This window comes from Rhinopithecus bieti, unplaced genomic scaffold (assembly GCF_001698545.2).
Source record: "Rhinopithecus bieti isolate Rb0 unplaced genomic scaffold, ASM169854v2 scaffold_13551, whole genome shotgun sequence".
NCBI classification, from domain to species: Eukaryota; Metazoa; Chordata; class Mammalia; order Primates; family Cercopithecidae; genus Rhinopithecus; species Rhinopithecus bieti.
Genome location: NW_016807519.1, coordinates 21,150 through 42,150, shown reverse-complemented (window position 1 = coordinate 42,150; position 21,001 = coordinate 21,150). Strand labels below are relative to the sequence as shown.

The window sequence follows — 21,001 nt, the reverse complement described above, 5'->3', positions numbered from 1 at the left end:
CTAGTTTTTTGTATTTTTTAGTAGAGACGGGGTTTCACCGTGTTCGCCAGGATGGTCTCGATCTCCTGACCTCGTGATCCACCCTTCTCCGCCTCCCAAAGTGCTGGGATTACAGGCTTGAGCCACCGCGCCCGGCCCAATGTATTGTATTCTTAAAACTGCTCAGAGTACATTTTAAGTGTTCTCACTGTAAAATGTGTGTGAGGTAATGAATGTTAATTAGCTCAATGTACAGATTCCAGAATGTATACATATTTCAAACATCATGTTGTACAGGATAAATATACAATTCATGTCCATTAAAAGCTAAGTTTAAAAAAAAGAAGTTGCTTCTTGATTACAACTGATATCACCATCTATTTCTAATATGAAAAAAAGTCTATTATAATCTCAAAGGTGTAAGTACTACAGATTTGGGTGAGCTTTCCAGGAAACAAAGAAGTGTAGCAGTCCATCTCACTGCTGAAGTTCCTAACAGCAATCATCCTTTTGGGATATGGTAATGAAGGCACTGTTAAGTCACAATTATAATAAAATCCATACTCGGATTGTATTCTATTATATGTAAGACATAGAAAGAGGGAAAGTGGAACACTAAGGTACCTACATTATAATTCTTATTCAGTTTGATACAGTTAGAAGGAGAACTGTATTAGAATTGGGTAGAGTAGTGGGGAGAAAAGTATTAGAATTATAAGATTATTAGAATTGGGTGTATACTTTTAAAAAACATTCAACGAAGCTATTGTTTTCATAATACATATTATAGAATGTAAGAATCTAGAACATTTTGGCTGACAGGATTACAGAGAAGGCAGAGTAAGAAAGTACAGGCTGAGAAAAGCTTACGAAACACTGATATATTAAGATTACAAATTAAGTTACTCTTGAGTCTACTATGACTTAATTCCTCAGATCTTGTTGAGACATCTGTCAATTGAGGGCCTAATGATGTTGAATGCCTGGAAGGTAAGAAAGCAATGGGAAAAGTTTAAGAGTGAAAGTCAATAAATTTTTTGGATAAAGATCCAGACAGTACATATCTTAGACTTTCAGATCACATACATTGCTTTGCCATATTCTTCTATGTTTTCTAAGCCTTTAAAAAAGCAAAACCTTTCTAAACTTTTGGGCTGTTTGGCCATCCCTATACTAGAGCATTGCTGAATTTAGATTTTGCTGAGATGACTCAATAGTTGTTTCTGTGAAAAGCCAGAGGGCAGAATAAAGTCCCTTGGTTGAAGGGTGAAAGTCTCAAAATAGAAACAGAGTAGTTTATGTTCCAATAGGGAAAGTATAGACAATGAAGTGTAGAATTATTTAGTTACTAATATTTCAATATCAAATTAAATAAAGTAAAAGAAAATGTTAATAAAATAATGAATAAAAAATTGGCCAGTCATAATGAAAATTCACTACAGTTATCTGTTCATCGCAGTTCTTATGAAAACCTCAAATAATAGTCCTTTTAGGAATAAATAAAGGTTTAGAACTCAAAGGAATTTAGATCATTTCTTTTAAAATGAGAGCACTGATTAAATTAAGTTCTAGGAATGAACTTCGTTTATGATTTGTCAAGTTAGTTGCACTTATTTGTAATAAAAGTACTATAGAATATCACAGAGACTAAACATGTGGCTCTTAAGTTGTAGTCAACTCTGCTAAGGGTCTGGCATGCATATTAAAATCACCAAAACAAGATAACATAACATCAGTACAGATGATGGCTGGGTAGAAGGCCTGGGTCTCAGTCTTGGCTTACTCAGAGTTAGCAATAGAGAACCTCTTGCTTTTATATGTTACAACTTTTTTCAAAAGTATGAAATAATCTACTTCAATTACCATATTCTTATCAAATAAGTCAAGCTTTTATCTTTAGGTTTTTTTTTTTCACAACAAATTCCACTCCTTAAAAGGAACTTATTTTCTATGCGTTTACTGATTTATACAAGAATTCAACACACATGCCTTTAAAAAATAACTATACATTATCAATCTATAGTTTTCCAAGAATGCCTTATAATAATATCAGCGTTAATATTTTACCTGACTCATGTGGAAAGGAAAACAGAAGAGTATGAGGTCCAGTGTGCTTCTCTGTACAAGTACACTTGAGTCTTGCACCGAAGTACTTACTGCTTCTACCTGAAATAACAGCATCTTTAATCTATTGTCTATTAGCTGAGAATTTTTTGCCATGAAAATGTAACAACTCTTCATTTTCTCAAAAGTATGCTTCTGAGGATCTAATCAATAATTAAAGATATTTACATTATTTTGAATAGTAAATATATCATGATGGTTTAAAAATTAAGAAGTACATAAGACTATACAGCACAACTTCTAACTATCCAACTTCCGTTTTGTAGGCAAGTTTTACTAGTGAATATTTCCTGCAAATACAAGAAAAACACCATACATATATTCCAAACCTGCGTTTTTCATTTAACATGTTTTAGAGATCTTTCCTTATTATCAAAGAGCTTCATTTCTTAATGGCCAAAGTATTTTATTTCATACATGAACTCTAATTTATTTAACCAAGTTTCTAATCATGCGGACTTATACATTTCTAAACACTATTGTAAATAATGTTGCAATATATAATACTTACATAACATACATCTGTAAGATAAATTGCTCAAAATAGAATTGCCAGGTCTTGGGGTATGTGCAGTTACAATTTAAACATCATAATGCTGTTGGGCATGGTGGCTCACCCCTGTAATCCCAGCACTTTGGGAGGCTGAGGTGGGTAGATCACTTGGTCAGGAGTTGGAGATCAGTCTGGCCAACATGTTGAAACCCTGTCTCTACTAAAAATACAAAAATTAGCTGGGTGTGGTGGTGCATGCCTGTAATCCCAGCCACTCAGGTGGCTGAGGCAAGGGAGTTTACTTGAACCCTGGAGGCGGAGGTTGCAGTGAGCCAAGATTGTGCCACTGCATTCCATTCTGGGTGACAAAGTGAGACTGTGTCAATAAATACACAGCATAATGCTTTATATTAGGTTTCTATCACCTTATATTCCCACCAGTTTTACATGATAATTTGTTTCTCCTCCACATGCTTAGCCAAATATATATAGTATATATAGATATAATATATATATACATATGGTGTTTCTTTTTGTATTTTTGCCCATCTGACATGAAAACTGGCCTTGGTGTAGCGTAAACTTTTATTTCTATTACAAGTGTTGATCATCTCTTTATGTCTGAATTATTTTTATTTCCTTTAAATTAATAGATGTTCAGATCATTTCGACTTGTTTTTATTTATCTATAGTAGTTCTTTGAATATAGAAAGAATTACTCCTTTGTGATATTTGGGAAGTATTTTCCATGTGTGTCATTTGTTTAAATAAGTAAAAAATGATTTGCTTAAAATTTCCATTAAATCATTAAAAGAAATGTAACAGTATACTTTAAAACCTGAATTTAAAAGTGTAGCCATTTTGGAAAACAGTTTGGCAGTTTCTAATAAACTTACACATTGAAGAAAAAAGAGTAAATCTCTGGTACCTTGGATTAGATAATGGTTTCCTAACTATAACACCAAAAGCACAGGCAGCAAGAGAAAAAAAATTAGATGAACTGGACTTGATCAAAATTAAAACTTTTTTGCTTCATGGGACCCTATCAAGAATGTCAGAAGACAATCTACAGAATGGGGGAAAATATTTTCAAATCATATATGACAAGGGTTTAATATCCAGAATATATAAGGAACTCCTACAATTCAACAACAAAAGGCCAATAATCTAATTTTAAGAAGGACAAAGGATTTGAATAGAAATTTATTCACAGAAGATATACAAAGAGCCAATAACCAACCACAAGATGTTCATTGTTAGTCATTAGGGAAATGCAACTCAAAACGACAATGAGAACACTTTATACCCACTGGGAGGACTGTGATAAAAAAGACAACAACAAGTGTTGGCAATGGTGTGGAGAAACTGAAACCTTCATAGACTGCAAGTGGGAATAAAAATTGGTGCAGTCACTTTGGAAAAAAGTTTGCCAGTTCTTCAAAAAGTTCAACAGAGTTACCAAAAAACTTGGAAATGGCACTACTAGATGTATACCCGAAATAAACGAAAACACATGTCCATACTAAAACTCATACATGAGTGTTCAATCGGGCATTATTTTTAACAGCCAAAAAATATAGAAACAACCCAAATGTCCATCAGCTGATTAATGGTATATGAACACAGGCCAGGTGCAGTGGCTCATGCCTGTAATCCCAGCACCTTGGGAGGCTGAGGTGGGTCGATCACCTGAGGTCAGAAGTTTGAGGCCAGCCTGACCAACATGGATTTAAAGAACACAAAAAATGAGTCCACTTATATACAGTATGGTTTATGTAACATTCTAGAAAAAACAAAACTATAGAAACAGTAAACAGATCAGTGTTTCTAAGGGCCTGGGAGTGTAGAGGAAGGGGAGTGACTGAAAAAAAAGGCACAGAGGACTTTTTAGGGTGATGTAAATATTCTGTATCTTGATTGCAATAGTGGTTATATGACTCTATGTACTTGCCAAAATTCAGGTAACTCTACAGTGTAAGAAGGGCTAATTTTGGTGTACATAAATTAACTTCAATAAATCTAACCAGAAATATGCATTAAAATATCAGTAATGTCATAATCATATGGGGAAAAAGTAAATTATGATCAATCAAATTGTTTAATTTTTCAAAATGATCCCTGAGGGTTTTGTATTCCTTGCTCTTATTAAGAGTATAGCACTCTAGAGATACAAAGCTTGCCCTCTCTTGTTAATCTTGAAATTAAAAGAAAATACTGTATAAGTAAGTAATAAATGTGATTTTTCCTCCTATTATCTTTCACTATCTGTTTTAGTACATCTTCTCACATAAATTCCATATGGAATCTGGCTATATTACTTTATCTAAAATTCACTTCTTATAAAGAAGGCTATGAGGCCAAGGTGAGAGGATCACTGGAGGCCTGGAGTTAAGCTTTTAAAAACAATAATTATTATTTTGGCCTTTAATTTTCCTTGATAAATGTAAGCTCGATGAAAATAGGAACTTTGTTCATTATACAATCCTCAATATATGTCTGGAATAGTGTCTGGCTCTAAAGAAATATTTGTGAAATGAGCAACCATATTTTTAGACCTACCATTAGCTCAATATCACTGCCAATTATATAAAGTTGATCTTCCATAGAAAGCTTCCTGTTTAAATGGGCAAGAACATACGTGATTCCAGGTAAACGCACAGCAGGACTGGTGAGAAGACTACCCCACAGGGCACTGTAGAATGCTGACTGGTCCACAGCAGCAGCAACCTTTTCCAACAATGTATTTGTTCTGAGGTATAAATAAAGTGGTTTAAGAAGGGAAACACTTAGTCTCATATTTTAAAAAATAAATCGTTCTTTTCCAAAAATGTATGCAGACATCCATGTTACAGTCATATGTCCCACCCTGGAAATAAGTGTGATAGACTGAAAGAAGAATATACTTTAGAGTCAGAGGACTGAAATTAAGTCCTGGCTCCACCATTTACTAGCTGTATATGTTGAGGAAGTCACTTCATTGTTCTTAAAAGTTCAGTCTCCTCATCTGTAAAATGAAGAGAATAACAACAACAAAACACTCCACCACAAGACCTATCTACCTCACTAGGTTGTTAAAGTACTCTAAGTAATAAAATATCATATACATTTTAGTTAATAGTAATCCTATAGTAGAATAGATGTTCTGTTGACTTTCTACAAAATCTTAAAAGGACATTTCAAATCTTTCTTTTGAAATCACACACTAAAAGTTTAAAACTTTAATGAATTAGATCTATGATAAAATCAAAGATGCCTTACCACTTTAATAAGGAATACAGTTAAAGATTACTTTTTAGAAGAGGGAAGAAGTGGGGGGGTGGGCTAAAAACTACCTATTGAATACTATGCTCACTACCTGGGTGAAAGGATCATCCAAACCCCAAACCTCAGCGTCATGCAATATACACAAGTAATAAACTTGCACATGTACTCTCTGAATCCAAAATAAAAGTTGAAAAAAATTACTCTTGATTTATTTTTAACATAGGATAAACAATGCAGTAACATAAAAGTCTATTACACTGTAGTATAGTGAAGAGAATTTGATGAGTCATACTGTTTACTTGCTACTTAACACTGTAATTTCTTCTGGCCTCAATTTATCTATGTGGTAAAAGAATAACATTTACAAATTCTTTTATAAAACTTATATGGAATACCTAGCAAAACATTAACAAGATAAATCATAGGATACCACAGTTATAAGGATCATTATTCAATTTCTATGTTAAATTTTTAATTGTAACTAGCAGAGTTATAAGTGGTATCAAGTCCATGCTTCCTTAAGAGAAAAATAACTATTTTAAACAAAACTGATTTCCAAGCTAAATGAAATAATTCATATTACATTTATGAAACTGTAGGCAAATAAGTAAAAAAGTAAAATTAATAAAAGAGGGTCGGATGCGGTGGCTCGCACCTATAATCCCAGCACTTTGGGAGGCCGAGAGGGGTGGATCATGAGGTCAGGAGTTCAAGACCAGCCTGGCCAAGATGGTGAAACCCTATCTTTACTAAAACTACAAAAATTAGCCAGTCGTGGTGGCAGGTGCCTGTAATCCCAGCTACTCGGGAGGCTGACAGGAGAATTGCTTGAACTTGAACCTGGGAGGCAGAGGTTGCAGTGAGTTGAGATCAGGCCACTGCACTCCAGCCGGGGTGACAGTGAGATTCTGTCTCAAAAAAAAAAAAAAAAAAAAAAAAAAAAAAAAAAAAAAACAACTGATTTCTTTTGAGGACAAAATTATTTTTTCCCCAAGGAGCCTTTAAAAAGGTAATTCAATATATTAAGAATTAGATTCGTACTGCATGATGAGAGCAGCTGAAAAACAGTAACTAGGCAATGTACTTGAATAAAATATTTAAATAATTATGTCTACTCATAAAGTAAGTTTGGTATTTTCTATTTTTGCTACTTCAACTCAGTGTTTTAATAAGAATATTAGTAATGAGATATTAGAGATACTTAATGCCATCATGCATTGCCTACAATTTTCAACTCCCCAAAAATAATAATAGGGTCCAAACAGATCAAATAACTTCATTTGAACAGTTAGATATCAAGAGTACCACGTCAACAGCTAGTGAAACAGCACTGCACTGGTACTAAGCTATTTTTCCCCATTAGCAACTTAAAAATTGTTAGTGCATGGACTAATCTTCCATTCTTATCACTAATCTACATGTCCTATCTGTTATATTATTTTAAATTATGAGTCACAATTTTCTTGAGTGACTTATATGTGCTTGGCAAAGGACTAGGTGATTTGCTATTAGAATAACACAAATAAAAGGATATTATGTTTGTTTTAAAGATGAGGAAACTGAATAAAGTTCAGACATTAAGAAAACTTCCCTAAGCTCACTGTCTGTATAGGCAAGACTTCAACTCATTACATCCACCTCCGAAGTCTATGCTTTTACCACTAGCTATATTTTCAGTATGATACACAGACTAAACTATAATGTTTCATTGCTATAGAAATATTCACGTGATATACTGAACTGTCTAGAATAATTCATTTGTGATGCTAAAACATATTTTACCTAAATATGCTTACTGACAAATCCATGACTTCAATTACATAACTGCACCAAATACGATCTTACCTCTCATAGTACTCTGATCCTTCTTCTAAGCCAGGAAGAATACCAGTAAGCAATCCCTGTAGACCAGGTTTCAGTGTTTTACCCAAAGGCAGATAATATATCTCATACAAACTGAGCAAAGTTGGTTTCACAGACATGGCAGCATTTGCAAGAAGAGGAAATAATCCAGAACTATTAAAAAAAAAAAAAAAAGAGGAGAGGGAAGCAAAATAACTATACAATATTAATTCATACACAATTATATGTATATTTTATTTATTTCTGATGAAAAAGTTATACTGATTGGCGTAAAATGATACCTGTATATTAATGACTACATCCATTAAACCAGACCAGTTCTCTCACCTGGGTTTTATACTTATAAACCCAATAGCTACCTAGCTGTTTCACAAAGTCCTAATATTTCACAATTCCGAAACAGAATTCTCCCCTGATGTGCCCCAGCAAAACATGTGCCTTCCCTGTAATAACTGTCACGTCAAAATATGGCATCACTATCTATCTGGCTGACCAAAAGCTATAAATCTAGGACTGATCCTTGACTCATGCAATCCTCCTGCCTCAGCCTCATGAGTAGCTTTAAAAATCTTCTACTCTAACCTGGCTAAGTTGGCTCATGCCTGTAATCCAAGCACTTTGGAAGGCTGAGGTAGGAGGACTGCTTAGGCCCAGGAGTTTAAGACTAGCTCAGGAAACATAGTGAGACCTCATCTCTACAAAAAATAAAAATTAGCTGGGCACAGTGGCATGTGCCTGCAGTCCCAGCTACTTGGGAGGCTGAGAGTAGAGGACTGCTTGAACCTGGGAGGTAGAGGCTGCAATGAGCTGTGATCATGACACTGTACTCCAGCCAGGGTGACAGAGTGAGACCCTGGATTCAAAAATTAAAAAAAAAATAATAATTTTCTATTCTAACCTGCAATCAGTTATCAAAGTCATCAAGTTCTCTAAGTCACTCTCCTAGATATTTTTTGAATATAACAAATTGTGTCTCTACCAGATAGCTACCTAGAAGCAGCTGCTATCATATCTTGCTCTTCATGTTTTAACATGTATTGGTTCATTATTGCCCTGAAGCAGCTCTTGGTAAAACCTTTCACTGAGTTCCCATTGCCAATGTGGCCTTTAATGTCTTTTAAAAAATGGCTACTACATACCTCTGAACAGTCCATATATACTCATCAATTTTACTCCTGTACCCTCTGCTCCAGCTATACTGAAGAATTCCTTTCTAGTTCCTTTCAGAACCTTCTATGCTCTTTTTAGTGCCCATACCTTTCCATATGCTGCTCTGACAGATACAATTCTCACTCCCTTACTTACACCCTCTTTGTCTGGGGGATTCCCAAACTTTCAGGCCTCAGCCTAAGAAGCCATTTCCTTACAGAGACTATCTCCTAATTAGACTAGGTTAGGTCCCCTATTTGATGTTCTCATAGTACACAATATTTACTTACCAAAACGCGCTTATCATTCTTTATTTGAATTGCTTAATGTCTGTCTTTTCCAACAGACTGTAAATATCAGAAAACAAAGGATCATGACTATATTTTTATTTCTGTATCCTAAGTTTCAAGTACCATGTCCTGTACTTAGCAAGTGAAGAACAAATGAATAAGGAATCTCTCTTGCTCCCAGTTTATAAAAAACAGAAATCATCAAGTAAGAATGGCTTCAGCTTTCTACTTTTCTGTCTCCCATTTTAGGTACTGTTTGATCTAAAGATACAGCCATAGTCTCTCAGTCTCTTCCAGGCTACCTTTTCTCCCATGTGCCCAGGGCCATGACCCGCCTGTCCAGGGACCTGCTTCATCCATTATCGTTTTTCTTTTCTGTAATTTTTTTCTTCCTGAACTGACATCTTTGCTTTTTAATACAAATGTACTCACAGATTTCATCATAATTCTAAAACAAGAAAAAAGTAACAGCAATAACCAAATCCCAAAATCTTTATTCAACTAACCTTCCGGCTTAAAGCTACCATTCTCTATCAATTATTAAAATATATATATGAATTTCTTCTATTTATTACCTTCCATCATTAATCAATCACGATACTTCTACTCCCTCCACTGAAACTGTTCTCATTTTGGTCACCAATGTCTACCAACTACCAGATCCAATGCTCTATCTTCAGACCTTATCCTATTTAATTTAACATGTGATACTATTAACCAGAGCATTCTCTTGAAGCACCCTTCCTTCTTGACTTCCAGGACTGCTTTGTCTCCTGGTACATTTTCCCTTTTTTTTTTCTTAGATGTAGTCTCACTCTGTTGCCCATGCTGACGTGCAGTGGTGCAACTGGCTCACTGAAACCTCTACCTCCCGAGTTCAAGTGATTCTCATGCCTCAGCCTCCCCAGTAGGTGGTATTACAGGCACTCACCACCACCACACCCGGCTAATTTTGTATTTTTAGTTGAGATGAGGTTTTGACATGTTGGGCAGTCTGGTCTTGAACTCCTGACCTCAGGTAATCCACTCACCTCGGCCTCCCAAAGTGCTGGGATTTACAGGCGTGAGCCACTGAGCCCAGCCTCCTGGTACACTTTCTATCTCTGACTCTTTTTCACAGGCTGCTTTCCCCCACCTGATATTTAAATACTGAAACTCCTAAATACTCTCAAAATGTCCTCATTCCTTTTTTCCTCCTTGTTATTTACAATGTACCTAGGTAATTTCAATTATTCTCTTGGCTTCAACTGCCACCTACATGCTGACTGCTCTACAGTATCTGTCTAATCTGCAATCCAGATTTATATTACCAAAAGCTCACTTTACATACTCATCTAAATATTTTAAGGCATTCAAACTCCACTTTTAGCCTTCTTAGTAACATCTTTGTGCACTGTATCACATTAAAAAGAAATACGCTTGAAGAGGCAATATGGTATTACATCATGTAATAGGTTATAGAACTTTAAAAGTATTTGTATTTAATTATGTTAAACCGTAAACCTTGAAATGAAAAAATCATTAATTAAAATAATCATATCTACATTTAATATAAACTTTAGTTTTTAAAATAGTTATACTTCAAAAAAGTATAGAACAATGATATCATTTACTCCATAACATGTGTGTGTATGTGTACAAGAATATCTGCCATATTTAGAAATGGTATTCTAGATTTAATTTTATGTAACATACTGATGAGAAAAATAGGTATACTACAACTGAAGAATAACTGTGCTGCTTAAACTTTCTGTTAAGAGGTAGAAAGTAGCAGGCATGAATTATGTAAATCTTGCTTTAAGAAAGGAAAATCTACCAATTATTAGATAATTACATGCAACACTGATTTGGCAATGCTCACTTAACATCATTCTTTGAATGTATTATTTACTACTATTAAAAATATCTTTACTGGCTTTACATACTATCTTTAAGACATCCATGCTTGACTGGGCGCAGTGGCTCATGCCTGTAATCCCAGCACTTTGGGAGGCCAAGGCAGGAGGATCACAAAGTCAAGAGTTCGACACCAGCCTGGCCAACATAGTGAAACCCTGTCGCTACTAAAAATACAAAAATTAGCTGGGTATTTTTTTATGGTGGTGGCATGCGCCTGTAATCCCAGTTACTTGGGAGGCTGAGGAAGAATAATTGCTTGAACCTGGGAGGCGGAGGTTTCAGTGAGCCAAGATTGCACCACTGCACTCCAGCTTGGGTGACAGAGCAAGATTCCGTCTCAAAAAAAAAAAAAAAAAAAAGACATTCATGTTCATTTCTCTTTAATAATATTTCCTTGCTCATTTCTCTTTAATGATATTTTAAAATATCAAAGAATTGAGTATAACACATAGCATTTCTTTATTCATTAAACAAATATTTATTAAGGGTCTACTATCTGTCAGTTCCTCAGGATACTGAGAATAGAGCACTTAATCATAGTAAGCATAGTAAGAAATCCTTGTTCTTTAACCTCATAAAGTTTATTTTTTGGAGAGTATATATGTACATATTTTAATTGCGTGGTTATTGTATCTCTTAACACATACATACATATCAGATGGTGATAAATGTTACAGCAGAGGAGAAAAAGTTACAGGAGAATAACAAGGAGACTAGAGCAGAGGCAGGTTCTAAATAAGGTGGTCAGAGAAGGCTTATCTGAGTAAAAATGAGAGAGTAAACACATACACAGAAGAAAGGATCAGTAAAATTAAAAGTTGGTTTTTAAAAAGACTAAGAAAATTGATAAACTCCTGATAAGACTGATCAATTAAAAAAAAAAGGATGGCTTGAGTCACCAATGTCAAAAGTGAAAGAGGAGACATCACTGTAGATCCTACATGTTACAAAGATAAGAGTATATTATGAACTTTAGGCTGATGCATCTAAAAATTTAGTAAGAACAGGCAAATTTCGAGAGAAAAAACTCACTAAAACTGACATAAATAGATTTGAATAGTATCATAACTACTAAAGAAATTAATCTGTAATTTATTAATCTATAATAAAATCTTCCCACAAAGATAAATTTCAGATAAAACCTAAATAATTACACCAATGTTATGAAAACTGTTGCACAAAACGGAATAAGAGAATATGAAATTTAGCATAAACCTGAAACCAAAATTAGATAAAATGTAAAATCATAGCCATTCTCTACTAAACAAAGATGTAAAACTCCAAAAAAAAAAAAAAAAAAAAAAAAAAAAAAAAAAAAGAAAAAAAACCCAGGGAAAAAAAAAGGACTCTAAATCATGAGCCAACTGGATATATTCCAGAAATGAAAGGCTGATTGAACCTTCAAAAATATTTAAGGAGGCAAAAAAAGATATAAAATTATTAAAATCGGAAGAGAAAACTCACCATTCACAGATAGTGTGACTATATCTCAAAATTCCAAAAGCTATTAGAAAGAACAAGTGAACTTGACAAAGTTTCTGAATACAATGTCAATACAGAAAAACACCTTCGTAATTCCACATTCTAGCAGCAATATACCAAGCAAAGATTCCTTACATAAGCAGCAAAAAGGACTACTTAATAAAAGGTTGATAAATCAACTAAAAAAAACTTTCTTCAAAAGACAGCATAAAGAACTTTTGGTTCTTCAAAAATACCATTTAGAAAGTTTTAAAAGCTGCAGAATGAGGGAAATACATATAGTTGGATAGTAGGGGTTTCCACTAGAAAGGGGTAGGAGGGAACTTGCTGCATTGACAAGAATGTTCTATGTTTTATTTTGAATGGTGGCTACAAAATTCTACAAAACTGACTAAATTTGTCAAAACTTACCACACATTGAACATTTATGATCTGTTCATTTTATTGAATGTAAATTATATCAACAGTTTAAAAGAAAAGTTAAGTGGTTAAAAAAAGAAGAGACAGACAGAATTAGTGACCTGGAAACTAGGTCAGAAGAAATTCCTGAGAATGCAGCACAGCAGGACAAAAAGTTAGAAAATACAAAGAATGGTTAAGAGATGGAGAAGCCATGGTAGGAAGACCTAATAAGTGGGGAGAGAACAGATGTGAAGGCAATCTCAAAAGATAGTGGTTGCAAATTTTCCAAAATGGGTGAAAGGCATCAATTCATCGAATAAAAAAATTTTTTTAATGGTTTTTTGAGGAAAAGGTGGTGTTTGGTTACATGAATAAGTTCTCTAGTGGCGATTTCTGAGATTTTGGTGCACCCATCACCCAAGCAGTGTACACTGTACGCAAAGTGTAGTCTACTACCACACACCCCGTTACACCCTTTCTCCTAGGTCCCCAAAGTCCACTGTATCATTCTATGCCTTTGCATCCTCATAGCTTAGCTCCCACTTATGAGTGAGAAAATACGATGTTTGTTTTTCCATTCCTGAGTTACTTCATTTAAAAAAATGGTTTCCAATTCCATTCAGGTTGCTGTGAATGCCATTATTTCATTCCTTTCTATCCAATTTATAGATTTTTTTAAAGTCCAACAAATACCAACAGAATAAATAATAATAAAAAACCTACCTAAAAACACATCACAATGGAACAGAATACTAGGGATAAAAATGTGGAAGAAGGGCCATTTCAGACAATAACTGAGCAAGTCTTCTGAGGAGTTGATATCTGATCAGAGACCTGGATTTGAGAATTACAGAGCAAGAGAATAGCAAAGAAAATGAGGAATAATAAGCAAAGAGACTTGTTGACCTGAGTGGAATAAATTGGGGGGAAAATAATAATAGTTTAGTTTTAGTTTATTAAGAGTTGAGGTCACTGACAGAGCCAGGGTCATAGTACTTCAGGAATTATTCAAAGCCATATTAAAGCCTTTTTCTTATTTTTTTTCTTAAGTGTGCTGAGAAGAAGTCAATAGAGCTTTTTAGCAAGAGAGTAACATTATTTAATATATTAAAAAGATTACACTGGTACTATGTGGAGAACAGGGTAGAAGAGGATAAGAACAGATGGTGGATCAATGTTAGGTCAGCGATGAAGCCCAAGCTAGAGATGATGCTTAGACTGCATGCTGCCAGTGAAGGTTCAGGGAAGTAGATGTATTTGAGACATATATCAGAATAGTAGCTAACATGTATTAAGAACTTACTATAAGTTGCCCACTGCATTTTACATGTATGAAGTCTTTCAATTCCACTAACCACCCTATGAGGTTGATAATCTTATTTCTGTTGTGCAAGTGAGGACACAAACACAAACAGGTGAGGACAAAGGCCAAAGATAACAGAGATAGTTTGACTCTACCATCTCTTCTCTTAACCACCATGAGACATAACTCTGAACAACAGACTATGTACACCAGAGGTGGGAAAACTTGGGTGGGGAAAACAAGGTAACAAGTGCAGCTCTCGAATCTGAGGGTTGTATAAATGGATAGATGGTGATACCATTTATTGAGCTTTAATATAGTACATTGCAGGAAGGTCAGGTTTATAGGAGAAGAGGAAAATTTAGTTTTAAACAGGTTGAACTTTAGTTGCCTTTCAAGATCTGTATGGAGATGTCAAGCAAGCAGGAGTTTAAAGCTGCTGCCAGCACTGGAAATGTCCAGTTGGGAGTCAGCATATAGAAGATAAAACAGTTGTTACCACGGGCAGGAGGAAATGGGAAACGTCACATGAACAAATCTAGAGATCTAATGTACAACATGAAGACTATAACTAATAATATTTTATTTGGGATTTTTATTAAATGAATAGATTTTAACTGCTCCTGTCACATACACAAAAAATAGGTAACTATGTAAGATGATGGCTACATTAATTTGTTTATCTATAGTAATTATTTCATTATCTGTAGGTATCTCACATCATGTTGCGTATCTTAAATGTACACAGTAAAATTTAAAATAAAAAATAAATCATGGGTATGGCTAAGTTTGCCTAACGAGAGATTACAAAGTGAAAATACAAGAAGGTGCTGCACTAAATGAGCCCTAAGAAACTCTGTGTGGAGTTTGGGTAAAGGAGGAAAGACTAGTAAAGGACACTGAGAAAGAGTAACTGAACAGAAAAATGTTGTACAATGAAAGCCAAAGGAAAAGACTGTTTTAAGCGGAGAAGAGTCAATGATGTTGAAAGTTGCTGAGAGATCAAGGTATCCTATCTTTTTCTCAGGCCAGTTTTCAAGCTTAAAAAGGTAGAATGTATTATAGTCTCAACAACTTTGAAGGAAAACTTTTAATAAATGGTATCTAAGAATAAAAAACAAAAAGACATTAAAGACTGTTCTACATTTTTCTGAATCACTTAACTCAAATATTAAGATTGATATTTGAGGCCAGGCGTGGTGGCTCATGCCTGTAATCCCAGCACTTTGGAAGGCCAAGGTGGGCAGATCACGAGGTCAGGAGATCAAGACCATCCTGGCTAACACAGTGAAACCCCATCTCTACTAAAAATACAAAAAAATTAGCCAGGTGTGGCAGCGTGTGCCTGTAGTCCCAGCTGCTGGGGAGGCTGAGGCAGGAGAATGGCGTGAACCCGGGAGGTGGAGCTTGCAGTGAGCCAAGATCCTGCCACTGTACTCCAGCCTGGGTGACAGAGCGAGACTCCGTCTCAAACAAAACAAAACAAAGAGTGATAACTGAAAACTTCTAATCATTAAGGAATTTTCAATTTTGTAGTTTTTAGTGCAGAAAGTATAAAATAGTTTAGCAATACATTTTCTTTATACTATTTGTGTATCTATAGAGAGAGTAAAATTATTCTTACCTATATAAAAAAAGGTCTTTGGCAAGTCGCTTAGGTCCAATTATTTTGAAGATAATTTCATATGTTTCAAGTGCCTTCCGATGAACTCCACCTGGTAATGCTGGATGTAGACATTGAGCTAGGCGTTTGCCTATGGTCAGCTTTTTGGGTACTACTTGGTACTTTGCATTATTTTGTAAAACCTTGAAGAAAGCATTTTAATGTAGTTGAGAAAAGCAAAATATTGCATTCATTTTACTTCCATTTTCCAGCATACTATTATAAAAAATGTTAATTGTAGGTCTTTGTGTTTTGTTAGCTACATTTGCCTATATAATACACCATATTCAAAGTTAAAACTGAGGAAATGTTACAAACTTTATTAATTTGTTTAAAAAATAAACTCATTACCTGTTAACAGAGTGACATTTTAATGAAAATGATATTTTCCAAAACAAATTTATGGAGAGGAGAGGCATTTTAGATTTTTTTTTTGGTAAATTTTTAATATTTGATGTGAGAAGACAGCTGGAACGTGGAATGTTACAGCCTTCAACCTATTTTTACTACTTCGAAATAAAGTCTGGCCTCACAATAGATATTTACAGTTACCTGGAAGAGATATAACCATTGTCCCCGTATATCAAATTATAGCAAGTAATTCTAATGCTTATAAGAAAATCTACATGAGATTATCACTGCCCATTTGTTTTATAAACTGATTTTCTAACTGGACAAAGCAACTTTTGCTTTATTTATTTCAACCATAACATTTCCTTAGAAATAGTGGTCAGGGCAGAATTTCTGTACACAGATCCTATCTTATCAACCACTCAAAGGAGATTAGTTAAGTAAAGAAGACCTTATAATAAATGCAATCCTTTAGTTTGAACCTAGAAGTCAATATTATAATCATGTATTGACAGAACGTCACAAAGTGAAGACTGAGAATGAATAGACTATATTAGAACTGGAATTTAAAAGAAATATACAAAGTCTTATTTTACAGAGGAATAAACAGGTTGAAATATTAGGTTGGTGCAAAAGTAATTGGATTTTTTTTGCCATAATATATGAAATGACCAAAGGCAGTATAAGAGTGTGTATGTGTGTGTGTGTATATATATATGTACGTATATGAGTATATATATATATATGTATATATGAGTATATATATATGTATATGTAAGAGTACACACACACACACACACACACACACAATCCTTGTCTTGTTCCATCACAATTTTGGCTAAGTTTCATCGACAACTTGGGTATTCTTCTTTGAGTTATCTAGATACCATGAAATCTATTTTCATGAATATTGATTAATCTAAAAAATTATGTACCTAGTTAGGCAAATTAATTTCCATCATTTAATGACTTGCCTTTAAAAAGAGTTCCCAGTATATCTTCAGAAACAGACTCTTCAGAACCCTTTAGAAAAAAAAGAACCTAACTACCTTTAAGTAAATTTGTACTTTTAGATGGAATTTCTTGTGGATGTTGTAAAAGAAATAAAGAATTATTCAAACTTCAAATGATAAATGTTAGAAGTTCTAACATGTCAAACAGAAGCTTCTGAATCGAATTTTAAGACAAAACCTTGACATACTGAAAACGATAATTTTTCTTTTTATGATCTCAAAGTGATTATCTGTCATATTAGGTTGAAAACTAGCATCCTGGTGTGGTACTGTGAGTGAGAGTGTGTCTAGGTTTTCATCCATGGTTCCTGGCTCATAACTCCCACAGCCCTTATTATAATATTGGGGAACTTTGGGCCTCAGAAGCAGGCCTCAAAAAACAATTTCTCTCTTTTTCCTGCCCTCTCCTCATCTTTTTCTCCCTAAGGCAGGAATCTTCCTCTACCTTTCTATCTCAGAGCTGGCCATAACAAAATTCTCTGGACTACTTGGTCTCATTGTGGGTCAAAGACCTCCATTTCAGAAAGGGTCCTGCCCCATACCCAGAAGGAAGGAATGCTGTACAGAGAGGCCAAGAAAAATCTGACAGACGGGTCTTGCTGGGTTCCCCCACTTTGTCTGTTAGTATTAGATCAAATCTTTTATGTCCTAACACATTTCTACACAGCTGTTCACGCTTCAATCATGCCTATCCAATGAAGTCTCAAAAGGCCCAAAAGGATGATTAGAGAGCGTCTGGGCCAGCTGAACACATGCGGAGGTTCCTGGAGGGTGGCGCTCCTGGAGAGGGCATGAAGGTTCTACATCCCTTCACCCAGACCTCACCCTATGCATCTCTTCACTTGTATCCTTTGTAATGTCTTTTATAATGAACCAGTACCTTAAGTTCTGTGAGTCACTCTAGCAAATTAAATCTAAAGAAAGGATTGTGGAACTTTATAGCCAGTTGATCAGAAACACAGGTAAAACAAACTGGGGCTTGTGATTGGCATCACAAGAGGGGGACAGTCTTATGAGGCTCAGCCCTCAACCTGTGGGATCTGATACTATCTCCAGGTATATAGTGTCCAAATTGAACTGCAGCACATCTAGCTGGTATCCACTGTAGAACTGCTTGCTTGCTGGTAAGGGAGAAATCACTTGTTTTAGGGTTATAGAAGTCTTCTGCATTGATTGTTGTGGTGTGAAAGCAGAGGAAAAACAATATGTATTCTTTTCCCCACACATCTTAGTATGTATTTTAAGACAAATTTCTTTCCTAATTTGTACGTTAAGCTATTTGATAGGCTGGGTGTGGTGGCTAATGCCTGTAATCCCAGCACTTTGGGAGGCTGAGGTGGGAGGATCACTTGAGGCTAAGAGTTCAAGACCACCTTGGTCAGCATAGTGAGATCCTGTCTCTAAAAAAACAAAAATAATAACTAGCCAGGCATGGTGGCATGCCTGCAGTCCCACCTACTCAGAAGGCTGAGGTGGGAGGATCCCTTGAGCCCAGGAGTCTGCAATGAGCTATGATCATGCCACACTGGACTTCAGCCTGGGTGAAAGAGTATGACCTTGTCTCACTTTAATAGAGACAGAATCTTGTCTCTATTATATTTATTATAAAATAAAAAATAGTTTTTGGAAGACCACTCCTTTCCTATCTAAGCCCTTTAATATTTAGAAGCACTCTCATTCAATAACAATTAAAAAAAAAAAGCCTTCACTATGGGTATGCGGTGAAAAAAACTGATGTTTAAAAAATAAAAAGGTCAAAATGAAGAGCCAGAAGTTGATCAATGATGCCACAACAATAACGGAATAAAAACCAGACATGTCAAGAAGAATTACTCAAGGACAAGCTGCAAAGCATAAGCAACTGCTTGTATATAATTGCCTTTGTAAAAAGTACCGAATTATAACTATAGCTTGCCAGGATAGAAAATGTTTCCTTCTGCTATATACCATTTGGAAAGAACACAGGAATTATTGCTTTCCATTTATAGGAAATTCATTTTGCTGCCAGGAATTCCAGCACCATATCTGATGCTCCATTATGGAAAATTACTAGCTCTCATAGTTAGCATATTTGCTTTTCTTTTGTTTTTATAGCTAATAATCATGGCGATAACTATATTTTTCAAGCACTGTTATTTCTTTGAATTAAAACTTCCAAAGCCTTAACAATGTGCTTGAGTACACAGGCATGCAACTCATGAAGAAAAACAGCACTACCAACAGTAATCTAAGGTTCATTTATGTTTTTGCATTCTTACTTCAAGATTTAGAGAAATCTAACAAGTACAAACACAGATTTCTAATTTTTACTCCTTCTATGAAATGGATAATACAGACATACCTTATTAAGTTTTCCAAGTGCTGATATCAAATCTGCCCATTCACTGGAGTATTCAAAATTCTTTAGTGCTTTGTCAATTGCGGCTACATAGTTTCTGTATTTGGAGTCACTCAATAACTCCAGCTCTTCTGTGTTCATCCTCCCACAACTTCCCACTAGAGACCAGTTCCAAACTCATGTAAAGTCATTACCTACAAAAGAGTTTGCAGGAGGAACCAAGGTTACAAAGTATTAAAATGGGTTCATATGATCTTACTACAAAGGTAATGACTAACTTGAAAATGTTTCTTACTGTTAGCAGTGGTTGAAACTCTCCTCAGCTAGTGTTCAGGGTCATGGAAGTATTCAAAGACAGCCTGAAAGATAACTACTTGTGTGTTCCTTCCTAGGAATTGGAAAAACGACTGTGAAAATTTAGTAAGTAAAATTTTCTCATACTTATTTCAATTTAGAAAATTTTCTTCTACTTACTTCAATTTAGAAATCATGTTATTTCTCTGTCGTATTTGTTTATGTAACATTTCTGATACGTGTGTGTGTGTGTGTGTGTATATAAATACATATATTACATATATGCTCCTCTACTTTGTTTTGATCCTAAAATACACTAAGTCTGGTTAGATTGGAAGAATCAAGAACACAAGGGAAGAAAGAAAAAAAAGAATGACTTGGAGATCATTTTATTAAGTAGTAAGTGAGCGTCTAATATGAAGGCCCATTAGCTGTTAGAATTAGACTTTACTTCGAATAAAACTGACAAGAACATGTGGTGGTTTAAAGTATGTCCACAGCTGAGTACAGTGGCTCACACCTGTAATCCCAGCTACTTGGGAAGCTGGAGGATGGAGTATGGCCTAAGGTCAAGGTTTCAAGACCAGCACTGGCAACACAGTGAGATCCTGTCTTTAAAAAAAATAAAAATAAAAATGAGCCAGGCAGGGTGGCACCTGTAGTCCCACCTACTCAGGAGGCTGAAGTGAGAAGACAGCTTGAGCCCAAGAGATCAAGGCTGCAGTGAAATATGACTGGGTGACAGAGCAAGATTCTGTCTCTATTAAAGTGAAAAAAACAAATCCACAAATTCTTTGATATTTCTTTGAAAAAGTGGTGCCTAATCCCCCAGCACCTTAGGGTCAACTTTGTGACTCATTTCTAATGAAAAGAATAGGGTAGAAGAGACAATGTGTAATGGCCAACAGGTTATAAAAGCACTTTGGTTTCCTCTTTACTCTTTTATCATTAGTTCTGCAAGGGAGCTAGCTGCCACATCATGAAGACACTTTCAAGGAGCCCTATGGAGAAGGGAGGTCTCGTGACAAGGAGCTAAAGCTTTCTGTACAGCCATGTGATTGAGCCACCTTAGAAGCAGCTCTTCCATCCTCAGC

At 35.2% G+C, this 21,001-nt stretch overlaps 1 protein-coding gene across 5 annotated transcripts in view; it reads right to left on the bottom strand.

Annotated features, from left to right (window-relative positions):
- DOP1A (DOP1 leucine zipper like protein A) overlaps positions 1 to 20,003 on the bottom strand; it is a 79,200-nt gene extending 59,197 nt beyond the window's left edge. For all 5 annotated transcript variants that reach the window (XM_017882618.1, XM_017882619.1, XM_017882615.1 and 2 more), the window contains exons 1-6: positions 19,909 to 20,003; positions 19,617 to 19,807; positions 15,873 to 16,054; positions 7,706 to 7,876; positions 5,156 to 5,345; positions 2,047 to 2,145 (exon numbers count right to left, since the gene is read on the bottom strand). In XM_017882618.1, coding sequence (XP_017738107.1) covers positions 2,047 to 2,145; positions 5,156 to 5,345; positions 7,706 to 7,876; positions 15,873 to 16,054; positions 19,617 to 19,754 — 780 coding nt within the window. In that variant the 5' untranslated portion in view covers positions 19,755 to 19,807; positions 19,909 to 20,003. The remainder of the gene's footprint in view (positions 1 to 2,046; positions 2,146 to 5,155; positions 5,346 to 7,705; positions 7,877 to 15,872; positions 16,055 to 19,616; positions 19,808 to 19,908) is intronic.
- Between the last annotated feature and the right edge of the window lie 998 nt (positions 20,004 to 21,001).